Source organism: Humulus lupulus, chromosome 1 (assembly GCF_963169125.1).
Source record: "Humulus lupulus chromosome 1, drHumLupu1.1, whole genome shotgun sequence".
NCBI classification, from domain to species: Eukaryota; Viridiplantae; Streptophyta; class Magnoliopsida; order Rosales; family Cannabaceae; genus Humulus; species Humulus lupulus.
The window spans coordinates 64,096,388-64,113,044 of NC_084793.1; the positions used below are offsets into that span (position 1 = coordinate 64,096,388).

Consider the following 16,657-nt stretch of genomic DNA (forward strand, 5'->3'; position numbering starts at 1 on the left):
TGGGATAACATTGTCATATATTATTTGTAAAGGGTCAAAAAGCGGTATTTTGGTAAATGATAGAAAACGGTAAACTTTCGTAAGAGGACGACAAGTTGGTATTTTTCTAAAGACAGGAGTTGAGTAGAACTCATTTTTTCGAAAACTAAAATAAGAGTTATCAATAAGAGAGTTCTCTAGTTAAAGAATATTAAGATGCACGACACGAAGAGCGTGTTGCAGTGAGGCTGATTTTCTCATGAAATTGTAAAAACTAAAACGATATTTGGCCTTATACACTGTAAGATAGGTGTATAAGAGGCTATATTATAGAGTCTCTAAGAGAACATTATTGCATGTAGCTATCATAGAATATTAGCTATAATAGTATGCCATAGTTTAATTCGAGTACACTGTATTAATTGCAGTAACCGCGAAAGGGAAAACTAATAGCGGTGTTAAAGATCCAGCTGGGAGCTAAGGACTCCAAGTAAGTTAACTTTTCTCTTTCTTGGCTACAACATGAATATACTAGTGTGTGCTTATAGTAGTAGATTACACTAGTTTTGTTTGGGTCATTAAGACCAGGGTATGCTTAACACATACTCTTGCAATGCTTTTGCATTCTACGACTAAATGGTAAGTAGGTTCGGGTTGAAGTCGGAACCTTAGCATAATATAGTCTAGGTTGGAGCCAGGACACTGTAAGGATATATAGTTCGGGTTGGAGCTAGAACATGGTAAGAATATATGGTCCAGGTAGAATCCAAGACATGGTGAATATATAGTCCGGGTTGGAGCCAGGATAATGGTGATAAAGTCTGGGCTGGAGCCAGTACATTAACGGTGGAACCGGGTTGAGGCCCATATCCTTTGTTGATGATTTAATTGCTTAGTCATAATGTGTGTTAAATATATTTGAATATTCTAAGAATCTTTTGAGGGTAGGATATTACGATATGAGTGATATATTGTATGTTCAGGGAATTTTCTGAGTGCAGGTTATTGGGTTATGTGTGAAATTTGTTGTTGAAAACAACCAAAGTTATTGTTCGGATATGGTTATCCATATTGTATGTTCTAGGGATTTTCTGAATGCAGGTGGATATGATACATATGAAAATGGGTTGTTGGGCACAACCAATGTGCTTGATTTTCTGTATGGCTATTATTAAGAATTGTATGATATGGTTGGAATTTATCCAATACCCTAGTGATCGGTAGTGATATCTACCTTAGGCCAACCCGTTACGGGGTTTAGTATATTTGTGTGCAAGGCTATTCTTACTAAACGTTTTCGCTTACCTAGTTGTTTCATGTTGTTGGTAAGTGCAAAAGCAAAGTGGAGCAGTGAGCGTCGGAGTCTGCTTGTGGATATGGACATGTAGAGAAAAAACACATGTATTTATAATCAAAGTGGAGCAGTAGAGATCCTTGAAACTTTTTTCTCTTCTCCTCATTTCTCAGTTTTTCTTTCTCTCTTTTTCTTGCTCCCCTTTCTCTCAAAATTTTGGCAGCCAGCAAAATGGTTTTCTAAGGCTCCCATTTTCTTCTATTTATAATACCCTAGTGACCTAACCCTAAGGAAAACCCAAGTGTGAAAACTATAATCTTATCCCACCAATTAAGCATGAATCTCACCATTTCCTATCCTTACACCTCACCTAAATCTTATCCCAATGTAAACACTACTAAAATGGTAAGTCTTTGTCATCTTATCTCCAAAAAGCTCACAACCAAATTTTATTTCTATTTCTTTTCTTAATTTTAAATAAAATAAAACAAATCTCATTCACACACACTACACATTCGGCACACACACAAATAAAAAAAATGCAATATATTCTAATCACATAATTTTGTCACACCAAACAAAATAAATGTAACATTAATAATAAAACAAACATTACACAATTATTCTAAATAATCAATTAAATCTTAATTAACACAAAACAAATATTTCAATTATTTTCTAAACTCAAACAATTAAACTAAAATATAACAAATAGATATAATTGCGGCATAAGTATCCAATGTTTGGATTTTGTACGCAGCATAGACCCAATATTTATTTTTAGTGGCAAAAGTACCCAAAGTCAGTAAAACTGTAATTCCGTCAGTCTTCTCCGTTAGGCAGACACATGTCACGTTTTTATTGGTCCAAATCATAATTATTTTTAAAATATTATTGAGTTGGACCAATCACGAAGTGACACGTGTTGGTCCAGTCATCACGAAACGGAACCTAACGGGGGAGGCTAACGGAATTACAGTTTTACTGACTTTTGGTACTTTTGCCACTAAAAATAAACATTGGGTCTATGCCGCGTACAAAACTTAAACATTGGGTACTTATGCCGCAAATATCCCTAACAAATAAATAAATTTGTATCACTACAGTAATTCGAAATAAAACGTGAATGGAATTTGTAAAGATGAAAAAGTGAAGCCATTATACAAGATGATATTGAAATTGTAGTACGTCATATATTCACCACTTAATAAGTCACGACAGAAACGACTTAGTCCACTTTTTTTTTTCCTCTTATATATAAAATTCATAATGTGCAACCTTGCCCCAGCAAGAAGATTTCGTCTAGATATTGTAAAGATATACGAAATATAAAATAATTAATTATTTATTAAATCTAAATGAAACTCTTCTTTTACATTCACCTACATAAATATATATATATATTGCTATACATAGAGCGCAAAACTTCACACCAGTGCACCAAATACAAAAGACATTATGGGTGAAGTAGAAGGAGACCATCGAGGTGACCTAACATTGATACCAACGGAGGAAGAAGAAGAGCGAGCAAGAGTCGATATCTATAAATATATATTCGGGTTTGTTGAAATGGCTGTAGTGAAATGTGCCATTGAGCTTGGAATAGCTGACACCATCGAAAGTCATGGAAGACCCATATCTCTCTTGGAGTTATCATCAGACTTAGGCTGTGCTCCTCATACCTTTCACCGCATAATGAGGTTTTTGGTGAACCGCGGAATATTCAAAGAAATCAGAAACGAGGCCGTTGAAGGCTGTTTGTACTCACAAACAGCCCTCTCACGCCTCCTTGTGAAGTCCGGAGATAGAAGCATGGCGTCGTTGGTGTTGTTATTGAGCAGCAATCCTATGATGGCGTCGTGGCACGGCCTAAGTGCCCGTGTAACTGGTTCTTCGGCACCATTTGAGGCGGCAAATGGCGAGGATATATGGAGCTACACGGCAGCCAATCCTGGGCACAGCCAGCTAATCAATGAAGCAATGGCCTGTCATGCCAGGGCCACCGTGGCTGCAATATTAGACGGTTGTTTGGACGTGTTCGATGGTATCGGTACAGTCGTCGACGTTGGTGGAGGCAATGGAACTGCTATGCAGTTTTTGGTTAGGGGTTGTCCTTCGATTCAAGGAATTAACTTTGATCTTCCCTATGTTGTGTCTGCTGCGCTAATATGTGAGGGTGTTGTCCATATTGGTGGTGACATGTTTGACTATGTCCCTAAAGCTGATGCTGCTTTTCTCATGGTAAGAATAAGTATATTAGTGCTTTTTAAGACTCGCATGGAACTTCATGCCGATCTTATAGATAAACATGCCACGTACATATACATACATGGAAGTTAATTATTTTCAATGTTTGATCATTTTTTCGCCTAATGAATTGCATATATGATATGTATATATATAGTGGATTCTCCATGACTGGGGAGACGATGAGTGTATTCAAATACTAAAGAAGTGTAGGGAAGCTATCCCGGAGAACAAAGGGAAAGTGATAATAGTAGAATCTGTGATCGAAAGTAAACCTCAAAAGGTTGTCAAAGAAGAGCTGGAGCTAAAAGATCTGGGCTTCTTTCTAGATATGGTGATGATGGCTCATACTAACAATGGCAAAGAGAGGACCATGGAGGAATGGGCTTATGTTCTTGGTAAAGCCGGTTTCCCACGATACAACGTCAGATCTATTAATGGTTCTGCCTGCTCTGTTATCGAGGCTTTTCCAGTTTAATTAATAATTCAGTTCTCTTTCCAGAAAAAAAAAATAATAATTCAGTTCTCTTAATTAGATATATGTTTATATATACAGTGGTGATCTTAAATGACGAGTATGTAATTTGTTGTTGTGGGGTAGTGATTTCTGTCTATTTTTCTGGTTTCGAGTTCTCTGAAACTTGTATGTGTGTGTGAATAAAGTATTTTTCTTTTTTTAATAATCACTAATGTTGACAAAGTGTATCATTTTGTATCATAATATATATGCGAGTTACATTTTTTTTTATAACGTGAATATCCAAATGTATAACATATTTAAGGTTACAAAAACCACTGCAAAAAATTTAAACATTAGGGATGCATTAGATGTGAACATGAATCCGCCTCTAATAAAAGGGATATTAGCGGCGAACTACTAAGAATTTTTTCTAATATTTTTTATTTTAAAAAATCATTAGCGGCGAACCCACTTACTATTAGCGGCAGAGGGTCCGCAGCTAATAATGAAGAGGAAAAGTGCAGGAATTTTCTCGGGCTTCTATTTGAACGGGTTGTAACGCCCTACTAATTAGGGTCTGTTACCACGTGTGTTTAAAATAGTGCGGGACTCGCTAAACGAGTCATTTGGACTAAAACATGTGATTAAGCCACTAAGGTTTCATGTATTAAAAATCTCCGTCAACGAATAAACATTTCCATTAAAAGAAAACTTTAGTCTTTACATGGGATCCCAAAAATACAAGTTTAAAAATTTGTTTGCAACTCACGGATACGAAATAAGCCGACCTAAGCGGTAAAACAGGATCCAACCGTAGTTCCCCTGCGATACCTCGGCCGTGGCGGTCGAGAAGACTGCATATGTACACATCACCCCTAATGCTCTCCAACTCATGGCTGGCCAAAGTTCTCCTTACCCTTACCTGCACCATAGAGCACCCATGAGCCAAAAGACTCAACAAGAAAACACATTAACAAATTCAAATAGTCCACAAAATATAACAGCATGCTCAACAGTAATAAGTGGAACTAGGCATACACACTGTACAAGCAAGTGACAATAAGGTCATACAAGTGCGTGTCACACCCCCATTCATTGCTACGGCATCTGAGCCAGTCAAGTGCATAATGCACTCCCATTCATTACTTTGGCATTCAAGCCAGTCAAGTGCATAATGCACTCCCGGGGTGGTCTAGCCATAATGGCCTGCGCTCACCGCGCATAATGCCGATAACAGCTCATAAGCCGAGCCTTGCAAACCCTCGACTCATAAGTCGAGCCTTGTGAATTCTCGACTTATAAGTCGAGCCTTTAAACCCTCGACTTCTATGTCGGGCCTTGTAACTCTTCAACTTATAAGTCGGTCTTGTAAATCCTCAACTTATAAGTCGGTCTTGTAAATCCCTGACGTATAAGTCAGTCTTGTAAAATCCCCGACTTATAAGTCGGTCTTGTAAAATACTCGACTTATAAGTCGAGCCTTTTAAAGCTCTCAACTCATAAGTCTAGCCCCTTTTAATCCCTCGACTTATAAGTCGGGCCCCTGTAGTCCCTTGGCTTATAAGTCAAGCCTTTTTTTATCAAATATACCCTTGACAAGCGGGTCGAGCTCTTGGTTAGGTGCAATAGACCGACTTCCGACTTATAAGTCGAACCTCCCATCCGAAAATAGACATACATATATTACATTCATCATACACAGATACAACACATTACAATGTACTTACAAAGGTATACACATGCATAATTATAATCATGCTCATTAGCTGGGCCCGAGCCCTAATCATGTTTGCATTTAAGAGTTGGGCTAAGCCCCAATCATAATACATTTAACAACTAGGTCAAGCCCCAATAATATTACATTTAAAAGCTGGGCCAAGCCCCAATAATATTACATTTGACGGCAGAGTCGAGCCCTAATCATAATCCATTCAGCAACGGGGTCGAGCCCTAATCATAATACACTTAACAATGGGGTCGAGCCCTAATCATAATACATTTAGTAACGAGGCCGAGCCTTAATCATAATTCATTTAACAATGGGTTCGAGCCCTATTCGAAATTCATTTAACAATGGGGTCGAACCTTAATCACATGTCTCACGCATCGGGTGCGGTTTTCTTACCTTTGGTCCAAGCACAAGCAAATAAGCAATCAGGCACGACCCCCGAGAACGATTCTCTCCTGAGCCTTAGCGATAACCTAGTCACCACCAATAGATAATATCTTATCAATATTTGATTCCATAAATGAATCCCGTGACCAATCTCGTGCTCTCGAGACCTACCATTCCACCAAACGAGGTGATGAAGTCGTCCCCGAGCCCCTAGGAAAAAACCCTAAAAATTGGATTTTGGGGATCCTGAAATTCGGCCTAGCACCGCATCACAGCCCCCCAAGTGTCGCGGCACACAGCCAGGGCTCCCTACTCTGGAACACCCCTAACGGCAGCTCGGAAGAACAGTGTCGCGACGCTCCTTCGCGAACCCAGAAAAACTGGGTTTTTCCTGAGTTTTCTCTAAACACAAACCTTCCAAAATCACCCCAAGGTTTCCCCAAAGTCCCGACTGAGTCCCAAAAGCATTATTACACAACATATGCATCCCAAACATCCCAATAACCAACTCAAATCCAAACCCAAACTTAAAACCCATCATGGTTTAAAATTCTAACAAAACTTAAACCACCAAAAATTAAACTCACAAACAGAGCGAATCCTTACCCCCAATAGTTGAATTATGGCCCCAAGTTACTCCTAGCTTGATCCTAAACACCAACCCTTCAATTCCCAAGATTTGTTTTCCTCAAAAACTTCAAAATTATCAAGTCACTAAGGAGGGAGAGAGAGAGCTACGCGAAAGAGAGAGTGAGAGCTTTTCCTTTTGTTTTCTGAGTGTTCCACTACTTTCCACAGCCTTCCAAACCAGCTAAGTCAAGCTAAGGTCTATCCAAAAGACCTAAATACCCTTAACCCAAATTTTCCTCTCCAATGCTCACAGGGGCACTTTGGTCAATTACCACCATTTGCTACATTTCCCTGTTAATCATAATTAACGTCTCATAGATTCCCGTTATCTGCAATATCCTCAAATAATCACTAAATAATTTCCCCATTACCCGATAGATCCCAGCAATGTGCTAAATTACTAAAATACCCCTAGGCTCACCCCGAGCCGGGTATTTGACCCCCTTATGACTAAACTGCTAACTCGCCCCCTAGTATCGCCTTGTGTCGGATAACCCAAATATATCCACATAATAATGTGGTCACAATCATATACCATACATATATTCAAATATGCCCCCCAACGAGCCAAAATTATGAAAATGCCCTTCTAATAAGAAATGGGCCAGAATGCATGTTTAATACACCTAAACATGCCAATATAGTCATATTATAATATAACTCACATAATTCATATAATAACATGCTCATAACACATAAGCACTCAATTAATTCAATTATTGCCTCCTGACCCCTAATCCAGGCACTAAGCCAAATTAGGGAATTTGGGGCATTACAATTATCCCCTCCTTATAGGAATTTCATCCTCGAGATTTTACCTGAACAGCTCGGGATATTGATCCCGCCAGTTGGACTCTCACTCCAGGTCATCTCCTCGACCTTGTTGTTCCTCCATAACACCTTAACTGAAGGTATGATTCTGTTTCTCAGGACCTTGTCTTTCTTGCCTAGTGTCTTGACTAGCTATTCCCCATAGGAGAGATCTATCTAAAGCTCCAGATCCTCATAACTCGATACATGAGTTACGTCTGACACATACTTCTAAAGTGTCAAAATTTAAAGCACATTGTGTACGACTGACAGCGCTGAAGGTAAGGCCAACCTATAGGCTCCCTGACCGATCCCCTCCAGGATCTCATACGGTTTCATAATTCTAGGGCTTCTCTCGCCCTTCTTCCCTAAGCTCCTCACCCCCTTACCATGGTGAGACTATAAGGAAGACATAGTCTCCAACTTGGAATTCCATGTTCCTGAATTTCAGTTCTACTTAGCTTTTCTGTCTACTTTGAGAAGCGAGCATCTGAGCTCTGATCTTCTCATTAGCCTCATGGGTTGCCTAAACTGCCTCAGGACCCAAGTATTTCCCCTTGCCCATCTCACCCCAGTGAATGGACGATCTACACTACCGTACAACATTTCCTGAGGTGTCACTCTATTAGAGGCAAATATTAATTCCAGAACCCTTCAAAGTTCAACATGCATGCTCTCAGCATGTTTTCCAATATCTGAGTAATCCTCTCTGAAATACCATCAGTCTGAGGACGATAAGCGGTACTAGACATCTGCTGTATATTCATCATCTTCTGTAAACTTCCCCAAAACTTGGAAGCAAATGTGGGGTCCCTATCCTTTACGATAAACCTCAAAGTCCAATAAGGGCTTTCCATCTCTCTCACCTCGAGATCTAAATACTACTCAACTGTATTGCTCGTCCTCACTGATAAAAGTGAGCTAACTTTGTATACCGATCCATCATGACCCAGATCGAATCATGCTGGCCCACTATCCTGGGAGATCGTACCATGAAATCCATTGTGATGTCCTCTTATTTCCATCATGGAATACTCAAAGGCTATAATGGCCTTACTAGTTTCTGTTACTCTGCCTTGACCTGCTACCAGGTCAGGCACTTTGCCACATACTCAGTTATCTCCCTCTCCATCCCAAGCCACCAATAAAAGCTTTCGATCTTTGTACATCTTCATGGTGCCTGAATGTAGAGAATAAGGGGCAATATAAGATTCATCTAGAATCTCCCATTTACTCCCAGTGTCCATCGGAACACAAACTCGATCCTTTATACCTTAATAAACTCCTACCTGACACTGTATAGTCCTTTGCTATTCCAACTAGGACATCCCCTCTAATCTTTCCCAACTGTGGGTCACTCAACAGTTTTTCTTTAATCCTCTCTAAAAGTGTAAACTTAAGCATAATTTTGACCAACTAGCCCACCAGTAACTCTATTCTAGCTCTGGTCATATTCTTCAACTAACATGAAGCATAGGCAATCACCCTTTTTGTCTATATAAGGACATAAATTATACAAAAATATCATCGATAAAGACGATCACAAACCAATTTAAATGCTCTTTGAACTCCCTGTTCATCTAATCCATAAATGTTGTCGGTGCATTAGTCACTCCAATTGAGATGATTAAGAACTCATAACACCCATATCTGGTAAAAAAAATAGCCCTCAATATATCCTTCTCCCTGATCCCCAGCTGGTGATAACCAGATCAAAGATCCATCTTGTAGAATACTGTCTTACCCTGTAACCTAACCTTTAGTTCCTTCAGTTGTGTTGGGGCCATTCTGTAAGGTGCCCTAGACACTGGCTTTGTCCATGGTGCCAGCTCAATAACAAATTATGTCCCTCTCTGTGGTGTCAATCCTGGTAATTCCTCTAGAAACACATCTAGGAATTCACAAACTAACCTAGTTTCTTCTGGTCCCACTAGAACAACCTAAATGGTATCCACCACGCTAGCCAGGAATCCTATGCATCCTCCTCACAATAGGTCCCTAGCCCTTAATGGTGAAATCAAAGGTACGTGAGGTCCATGCACAGTGCCAACAAATACAAAGGGGTCCTCACCCTCAGGCTCAAAAGTTACCATCCGTTTCTTGCAATCTATTGTTGCCCCTTACTTCTCTTAATCAATCCATACCCAAAAATCTTGTCAAAATCGGTCATAACCAACTCTACTAGGTCAATTGACAACTTTCTGTCATCTATTATCACAGACAGTGATCTAACCCGTCTCTTGGATATTATCAAGTTCCCCCCCCCCCCATATGATGTCTTCTACATCTGGCGCACTATGGATATGTCCTCCAGTTCCCGTTGCCGCTCTGGTGGCCAATTCGTACACCACGTGGCTCCTATCAGAGCCAGAAGACAACACAGTATCCAGAGCTTTCCTTTTCTAGTCACTAGGGCCTCCGCCCTACCTGATCCTGTAAAGGGAGTTTCCATTCTCTCAGTATCCCTTCTGCCCGCACTCACATGCCAGAAATTGTTCTCAGTGCCCTCTGCGGTAGGGGCTCTTTTCACTACCTAAGTGTATGTCATCACTCCAGGTACTATGGTAATTCTAACATCCCAAGCTATTATAGACCTCAGCCCCTGAAGGAATCTTTCCTCCCTTACCCCATCCGTGTGCACCAAGTCTACAGTGAACTTGGCCAATCTATTAAACCTTAGTGCATACTCTGTCATTGTCACATTCCTTTGCAGCCATTTACTGAACTATTTAGCATTTGCAGTCCTAACTGCCTCATTATAATACTGTTCATTGAACTAAGTTCTAAACTTTTCACAATCCAAGGTTTTAATGCCCCTAGTCGGAGATACTACCTCCCACCAGATTCAGGCATCCTCCCGAAACATATATGTGGCATAGGCCACTCTTTCGTTGCCCACCGTCCTCATAAAGTCTAGGATGGATGTGAGCATGCTCATCCACTGCTCTGCCTTGAGTGGATCTGTGCTACCCTAAAAAATGGAGGGTGCTACTTCTTGAACCGCTCATAAAACAACTCCCAATGGTTCTCTATCCCTGACTGCTGATGTACAACTGGTACCATAGCAGCAGATGGGGCCTCTGACGCAGCGTTCCCTACAGAAACCTGTTGTTGCCTCAACTAGCAAATCTCTTCTTCTTGCCTCTATAGCCTAGCTTCCATATTAGCAAGCACCTGTTGCCAGTTTTCGGGAGCTGGCAGAGGGGTCTGACCCTAATTATCATTTTCGACCTATATTCCCTGGCTGGCTTGCAGATCTAATTTCCTAGGAAGTATACTTCCAAATGAGTACCTTGTTGCAGTAACCAATTCGGCCAATTAGGTAGTAATAACAAAACCGCTTGCTGCCCTACAGCTCAAGACCGAACAAACAAATGTTCACACTCAACAATCATGCTAGTAAGCATGTCAATCCATATTTATATCTAAACATGGTGCTAATAAGCACTTCTTAACATTTATAAACAAGTAACGGTGCTAATAAGGATTTTGTGGCACTCATAAATAGTTAATGATGCTCATAAGCATCCCAATACTCTCACACATATACAGTCATGCTAATGAGTATGGTGATTCATATTCATGCTCAAACAAAGTGCTAATAAGCACGATCTTAACTTTCATATACATAACATAATGTTATTAAACATTTCTAACATTCAAAAGCAATAAAGATGCTAATAAGCATCTCTGGCCTTCAGAAGTAATAATGATGCTTATAAGCATTCCTGAAACATTTACAAGTGACTTTTGTGCTAATACGCACATCTTTAACATGCATACAGCAGTCAAGGGCTAGGCCCTATGAGAATAGCTCATGCTTTCTATATAAACAAGTAGGTGAGGCATATGTACTTCATTTAAGCAATTGCACAGATAACTATAGTAATAGTTACCGAATCCTGAGTTAAGCTTGTCTTTAGTGGCGAGTGTACATGCCCAGTACATCATCAAGAACCCTTAAATCCTGGCAGCTCTGATACCAAGTTGTAATGCCCTGCTAATTAGGGTTCGTTACCACGTGTGTTTAAAATAATGCAGGACTCGCTAAACGAGACATTTGGACTAAAAAATGTGATTAAACAACTAGGGTTTCATTTGGACTTAAACATGTGATTAAACAACTAGGGTTTCTCGACTTATAATCCGAGCCTTGTAAACCTTCGACTTATAAGCCATGCCTTGTAACTCTTCGAGTTATAAATTGATCTTGTAAATCCTAGACTTATAAGTCGGTCTTGTAAATCCCTGACTTATAAGTCGGTCTTGTAAAATCCCCGACTTATAAGTCGGTCTTGAAAAATCCTCGACTTATAAGTCGAGCCTTATAAAGCTCTCGACTCATAAGTCTAGCCCCTTTTAATCCCTCAACTCATAAGTCGGGCCCCTGCAATCCCTTGGCTTATAAGTTAAGCTCTTTTTACCAAATATACCATTGTCTAGCAAGTCGAGCTCTTGGTTAGGTGCACTAGACCGACTTCCGACTTATAAGTCGAACCTCCTAACTAGAAATAGACATAGATATAATACATTCATCATACACAGATACAACACATTACAATGTACTTACACAGGTATACAAATGCATAATTATAATCATGTTCATTACCTGGGCCCGAGCCATAATCATGTTTGCATTTAACAGTTGGGCTAAGCCCCAATCATAATACATTTAACAACTGGGTCAAGCCCCAATAATATTACATTTAACAAGTGGGCCAAGCCCCAATCATATTACATTTGACAGCAGAGTCAAGCCTTAATCATAATACATTCGACAATGGGGCTGGGCCCTAATCATAATACACTCAACAATGGGGTCGAGCCCTAATCATAATACAGTTAACAATGGGGCCGAGCCCTAATCATAATTCATTTAACAATGGGGTCGAGCCCTAATCACATATCTCACACATCAGGTGCAGTTTTCTTACCTTTGGTCCAAGCACAAGCAAATAAGCAAGCAGGCACAACCCCCGAGAATGATCCTCTCTTGAGCCTTAGCAATAACCTAGTCACAACCCATAGATAATATCTTATCAATATTCGATTCCATAATAGAATCTCAGGACTAATCCCGTGCTATTGGGACCTCCCATTCCACCAAACAGGGTCGTGAAGTCGTCCCCCGAGCCCTTGGGAAAGAACCCTAAAAATTGGATTTTAGGGATCCTGAAATTTGGCCTAGCGCCACAGCGCAGCCCCCCAAGTGCTGCGGCACACAGCCAGGGCTCCCTACTTTGGAACACCCTTACACTGTGGCTCGGAAGAACAACGCTGCGACACTCCTTCAAGAACCCAGAAAAACTGGGTTTTTCCTGCGTTTTCTCCAAACCCAAACCTTCCAAAATAACACCAAGGTTTCCCCAAAGTTCCAACTTAGTCCCAAAAGAATTATTACACAACATATGCATCCCAAACATCCCAATAACCAACTCAAATCTAAACCCAAACTTAAAACCCATCATGGTTTAAAATTCTAACAAAACTTAAACCACCAAAAACTAAACTCACAAACAGAGCGAATCCTTACACCCAATAGTTGAATTATGGCCCAAAGTTACTCCTAGCTTGATCCTAAACACCAACCCTTCAATCCCCAAGCTTTGTTTCCTCAAAAACTTCAAAATTATCAAGCCACCAGGGAGGGAGAGAGAGAGCTATGTGAAAGAGAGAGTGAGAGCTTTTCCTTTTGTTTTCTGAGTAGGGCTGAGCATTGGGCGGGTTGGTCGGGTTACAAGGCATTTTTACCCGTCCAATGTCATAATCGGGTTAGCAAAAGTGACCCGTAACTTGCCCAATTAAGAAAAAAAAAAATTTAACCCGTCCAATAATTTGGGCAGGTTGGTCGGGTTAACCCGCTTAAATCGAAATGGTATTTTTTTTTGGCAGGTTGGGCAGGTTGGTCGGGTTGGGCGGGTTGGTCGGGTCAACCCGCCCAAACAAAAGTGGTATTTTTTTTTTTAACATTTTTGTAATTTTTTTCTTTTAAATACTAGTACTAATAGTGTGAAGTTTATATTTTTAAGCTTAAAATAATATTTTAAATTTATAGTAAAAAAATTAAAACAAAACTTAATTAATTTATATATTTATTTGAATATATTAAAAATAATAAATTCTTAATTGGGCGGGTTGGGTTATATTGGGCGGGTTGATAATTATTTTCAACCCGCCCAATGTAACAATTGGGCGGTTTAAATTTTGGTCGGTTTATTCGGGTTGCGTTTTTTGGCGGTTTTTTCGAGTTGGTTTGGGCAGTTTATTCGGGTTGGGCGGGTTGTAAAATGTTTTGCACAGCCCTATTTCTGAGTGTTCCTCTACTTTGCACAGCCTTCCCAACTAGCTGAGTCAAGCTAAGGTCTATCCAAAAGACCTAAATACCCTTAACCCAAATTTTCCTCTCCAATGTTCACAAGGGTACTTTGGTCAATTACCACCATTTGCCACTTTTCCCTGTTAATCATAATTAACGTCTCATAGATTCCCGTTATCTCCAATATCTTCAAATAATCACTAAATAATTTTCCCATTACCCGATAGATCCCGGTAATGTGCTAAATTACTAAAATACCCCTAGGCTCACCCCGAGCCGAGTATTTGACCCTATTATGACTAAACCGCTAACTTTTCCCCCTAGGATCGCCTTGTGCCCGATAACCCAAATATATCCACATAATAATGTGGTCACAATCATATACCATACATATATTCAAATATGCCCCCCAACGAGCCAAAATTACCCTTCTAATAAGAAATGGGCCCACATGCATCTTTAATACACCTAAACATGCCATTATAGTCATATTATAATATAACTCACATAATTCATTTAATAATATGTTCATAACACATAAGCACTCAATTAATTCAATATTTCCTCCCGACCCCTAATCCAAGCACTAATTCATATTAGGAAATTTTGGGCGTTATAGGGTAATAGCGGCGGACCAACAGATTATTAGCGGCGGGTCCCATAGAATATCAGCAGCGGACTACCCGACGCTAATAAGGGGTAATTCTGACTATTTTTTTAATAGCGGTGGGACCCCATTATTAGCAGCGGACCCCACTGATATCTATCTCCTATTTAAAATAAACCACACCCTCTGTTCATTAGTTTTCCCCTCTCTCAATTTTTTTTTCTTCCATTTCACCTCTCTCTCTCTCTGTCTTCTTCGCCCCAGCCACCATCCTCCACCCCCGAGCCACTTTCCAAGCCCACCCTCCTTGTCGTGCGTTTCGTCCACTTGAGCCCCTCCACATCCACGACACCCCCCCCCCCCCCACTCGAGCCCCTCCACACCCATGGCACCCTCCACCTGAGCCCCTCCACACCCACGCCATCCCCCCACCCGAGCCCCTCCACACCCACGGCACGCCCCACCCGAGCCACCCCACACCCAACGCCAGTAATTTTTCATTTTATTGTTTAATTTTTTTTTTTGTGTAACTTTCTAATACATTCTATTTTTGTGTCCAATGTCCTCCACCATCGTTGTGAGTCCACTGCTCTACAGCCATTGTCGCCGCTCCGCTGTGAAATCAATTAAAAAGTATGTTTTCATGTAATTTATGTATATATTATTTTGTGTATGTTACAAAAAAAAAAAAATTAATTATGTGTTAGCAATTTTATATATGTTTGAGTTTTTAAAATTTAAAATAGAAAAAAATTAAAATAATAGAAATGGGTTAGTTATAAATATTTTATGTGTTATTATAAATGTTATGGGATTTTCTAAGTGCATGATTTTTAAATTTTTTAAATGGTCGCATTAAATCGTTATGCTGCCGAATTTTTTTTTGAAATTTAATTAAGTAAACTAGTTTTAATTTTTTTTGTTATATGTTATGTCAACATAATAAGAGACTAAAATTGTAATGAATATTATATAATTTGAGTTAATTAGTATTTTTATAATGAAAAAAAATTATTAAACAAATAAATTAGTAGTTAATTAGAAATTACTTTATTTTATCTGTCCTGGTATCCTTATGATTAATGGTTGTTGACCACAACCATCAATGATAGAGATATCGACACAGAAAAGATAAATTTGACTTCTTTTCTCTATCATAGAGTAATTAAATAAATAAATAAAAAAGTTTAGTGAAAGTTGTTATAATAATTTGATTAACTTATGATATAATCTTATAATTATTTAAGTTAAGTAATTACTAATTTAATGTTAAAATTTATCAGTAATTATCAAATTAATAAGTTTAAAATATAATTAATAAAATAATGAATGAAAAAGATTAATAAAAGTTATGTAATTATTTAAAAAAATTATTCTAAAAGTTAAATAATAATTAATTTGTAAAATTATTATTATTATTACAAATTAAAAAAAATTATGAATGCATAATTAATTAAATAATAAATTAGTTTAAGAAAAATTATTAATTTGTTTATTAAATAACATTATCTAATATTAAATAGTTATAAAATAGTTGAATATAGAAATTAATAATTATATTTAATAAAACATCATAAAATAACATAAGATATTATAATATTGCATAAGATTTCAAAAATGATAACAAATTTTTTTTGTTATCCATTGCTATTCACATTACTAAAACTCACACTCTTATAACACTAGAGATGGTGATTGACAAGACTTGGACAACATTGAGAAATCGTGCTTGTCAAGAATATTGGAATGGTCTACAGTCCTTTTTTACGATGGCCTCGGAACATTAGGATTCTGATGGAAGAATTAGGTGACCATGTGTCAAATGCATAAATAATAGGCTTGAAACTTTACCTGTTGTCGAAGCACACGTATTCGATAGGGGTTGTTATCAAGGTTATGAGAGGTGGATTTATCATGGGGAAGCGGAACTAGATGATGCTGATGAGGTGGTTTCTGAGAATGAAGTCGACCAGATGATTCCCATAGTGGAGGACTTCCTCTTACCGACAACTGAGGAAGTAGACAATAATTCCGAAGCGAGTCAGTATTACGACGAGTTGTTTGAGGAGATTGAAGTTTAGTTGTATCTTGTTTGTGATTGGATTTCTTCCCTTAACTTTTTAGCTAAGCTATTGCATTTGAAAGTTAGAGGGAAGATTTCTAACAACATATTTGATGAATTACTGAAGTTGTTAAAG

The 16,657-nt window shown here is 38.8% G+C and overlaps 1 protein-coding gene across 1 annotated transcript; it reads left to right on the forward strand.

The window, feature by feature from the left end:
* The first annotated feature begins 2,711 nt into the window (after positions 1-2,711).
* Positions 2,712-4,265, forward strand: LOC133788483 (acetylserotonin O-methyltransferase-like). The gene is made up of 2 exons (XM_062226018.1): positions 2,712-3,514; positions 3,678-4,265. The coding sequence occupies exons 1-2, from the start codon at positions 2,732-2,734 to the stop codon at positions 3,996-3,998; spliced, it is 1,104 nt and encodes a 367-aa protein (XP_062082002.1). The 5' UTR covers positions 2,712-2,731; the 3' UTR covers positions 3,999-4,265.
* The last annotated feature ends 12,392 nt before the right edge of the window (positions 4,266-16,657 follow it).

Bases quoted from the DNA above. Each gene is read 5' to 3' on its own strand.
- LOC133788483 (XM_062226018.1), top strand. From the start codon at position 2,732: ATGGGTGAAGTAGAAGGAGACCATCGAGGTGACCTAACATTGATACCA. The intron at 3,515-3,677 runs GTAAGAATAAGT...GTATATATATAG, and splicing joins CTGATGCTGCTTTTCTCATG to TGGATTCTCCATGACTGGGG.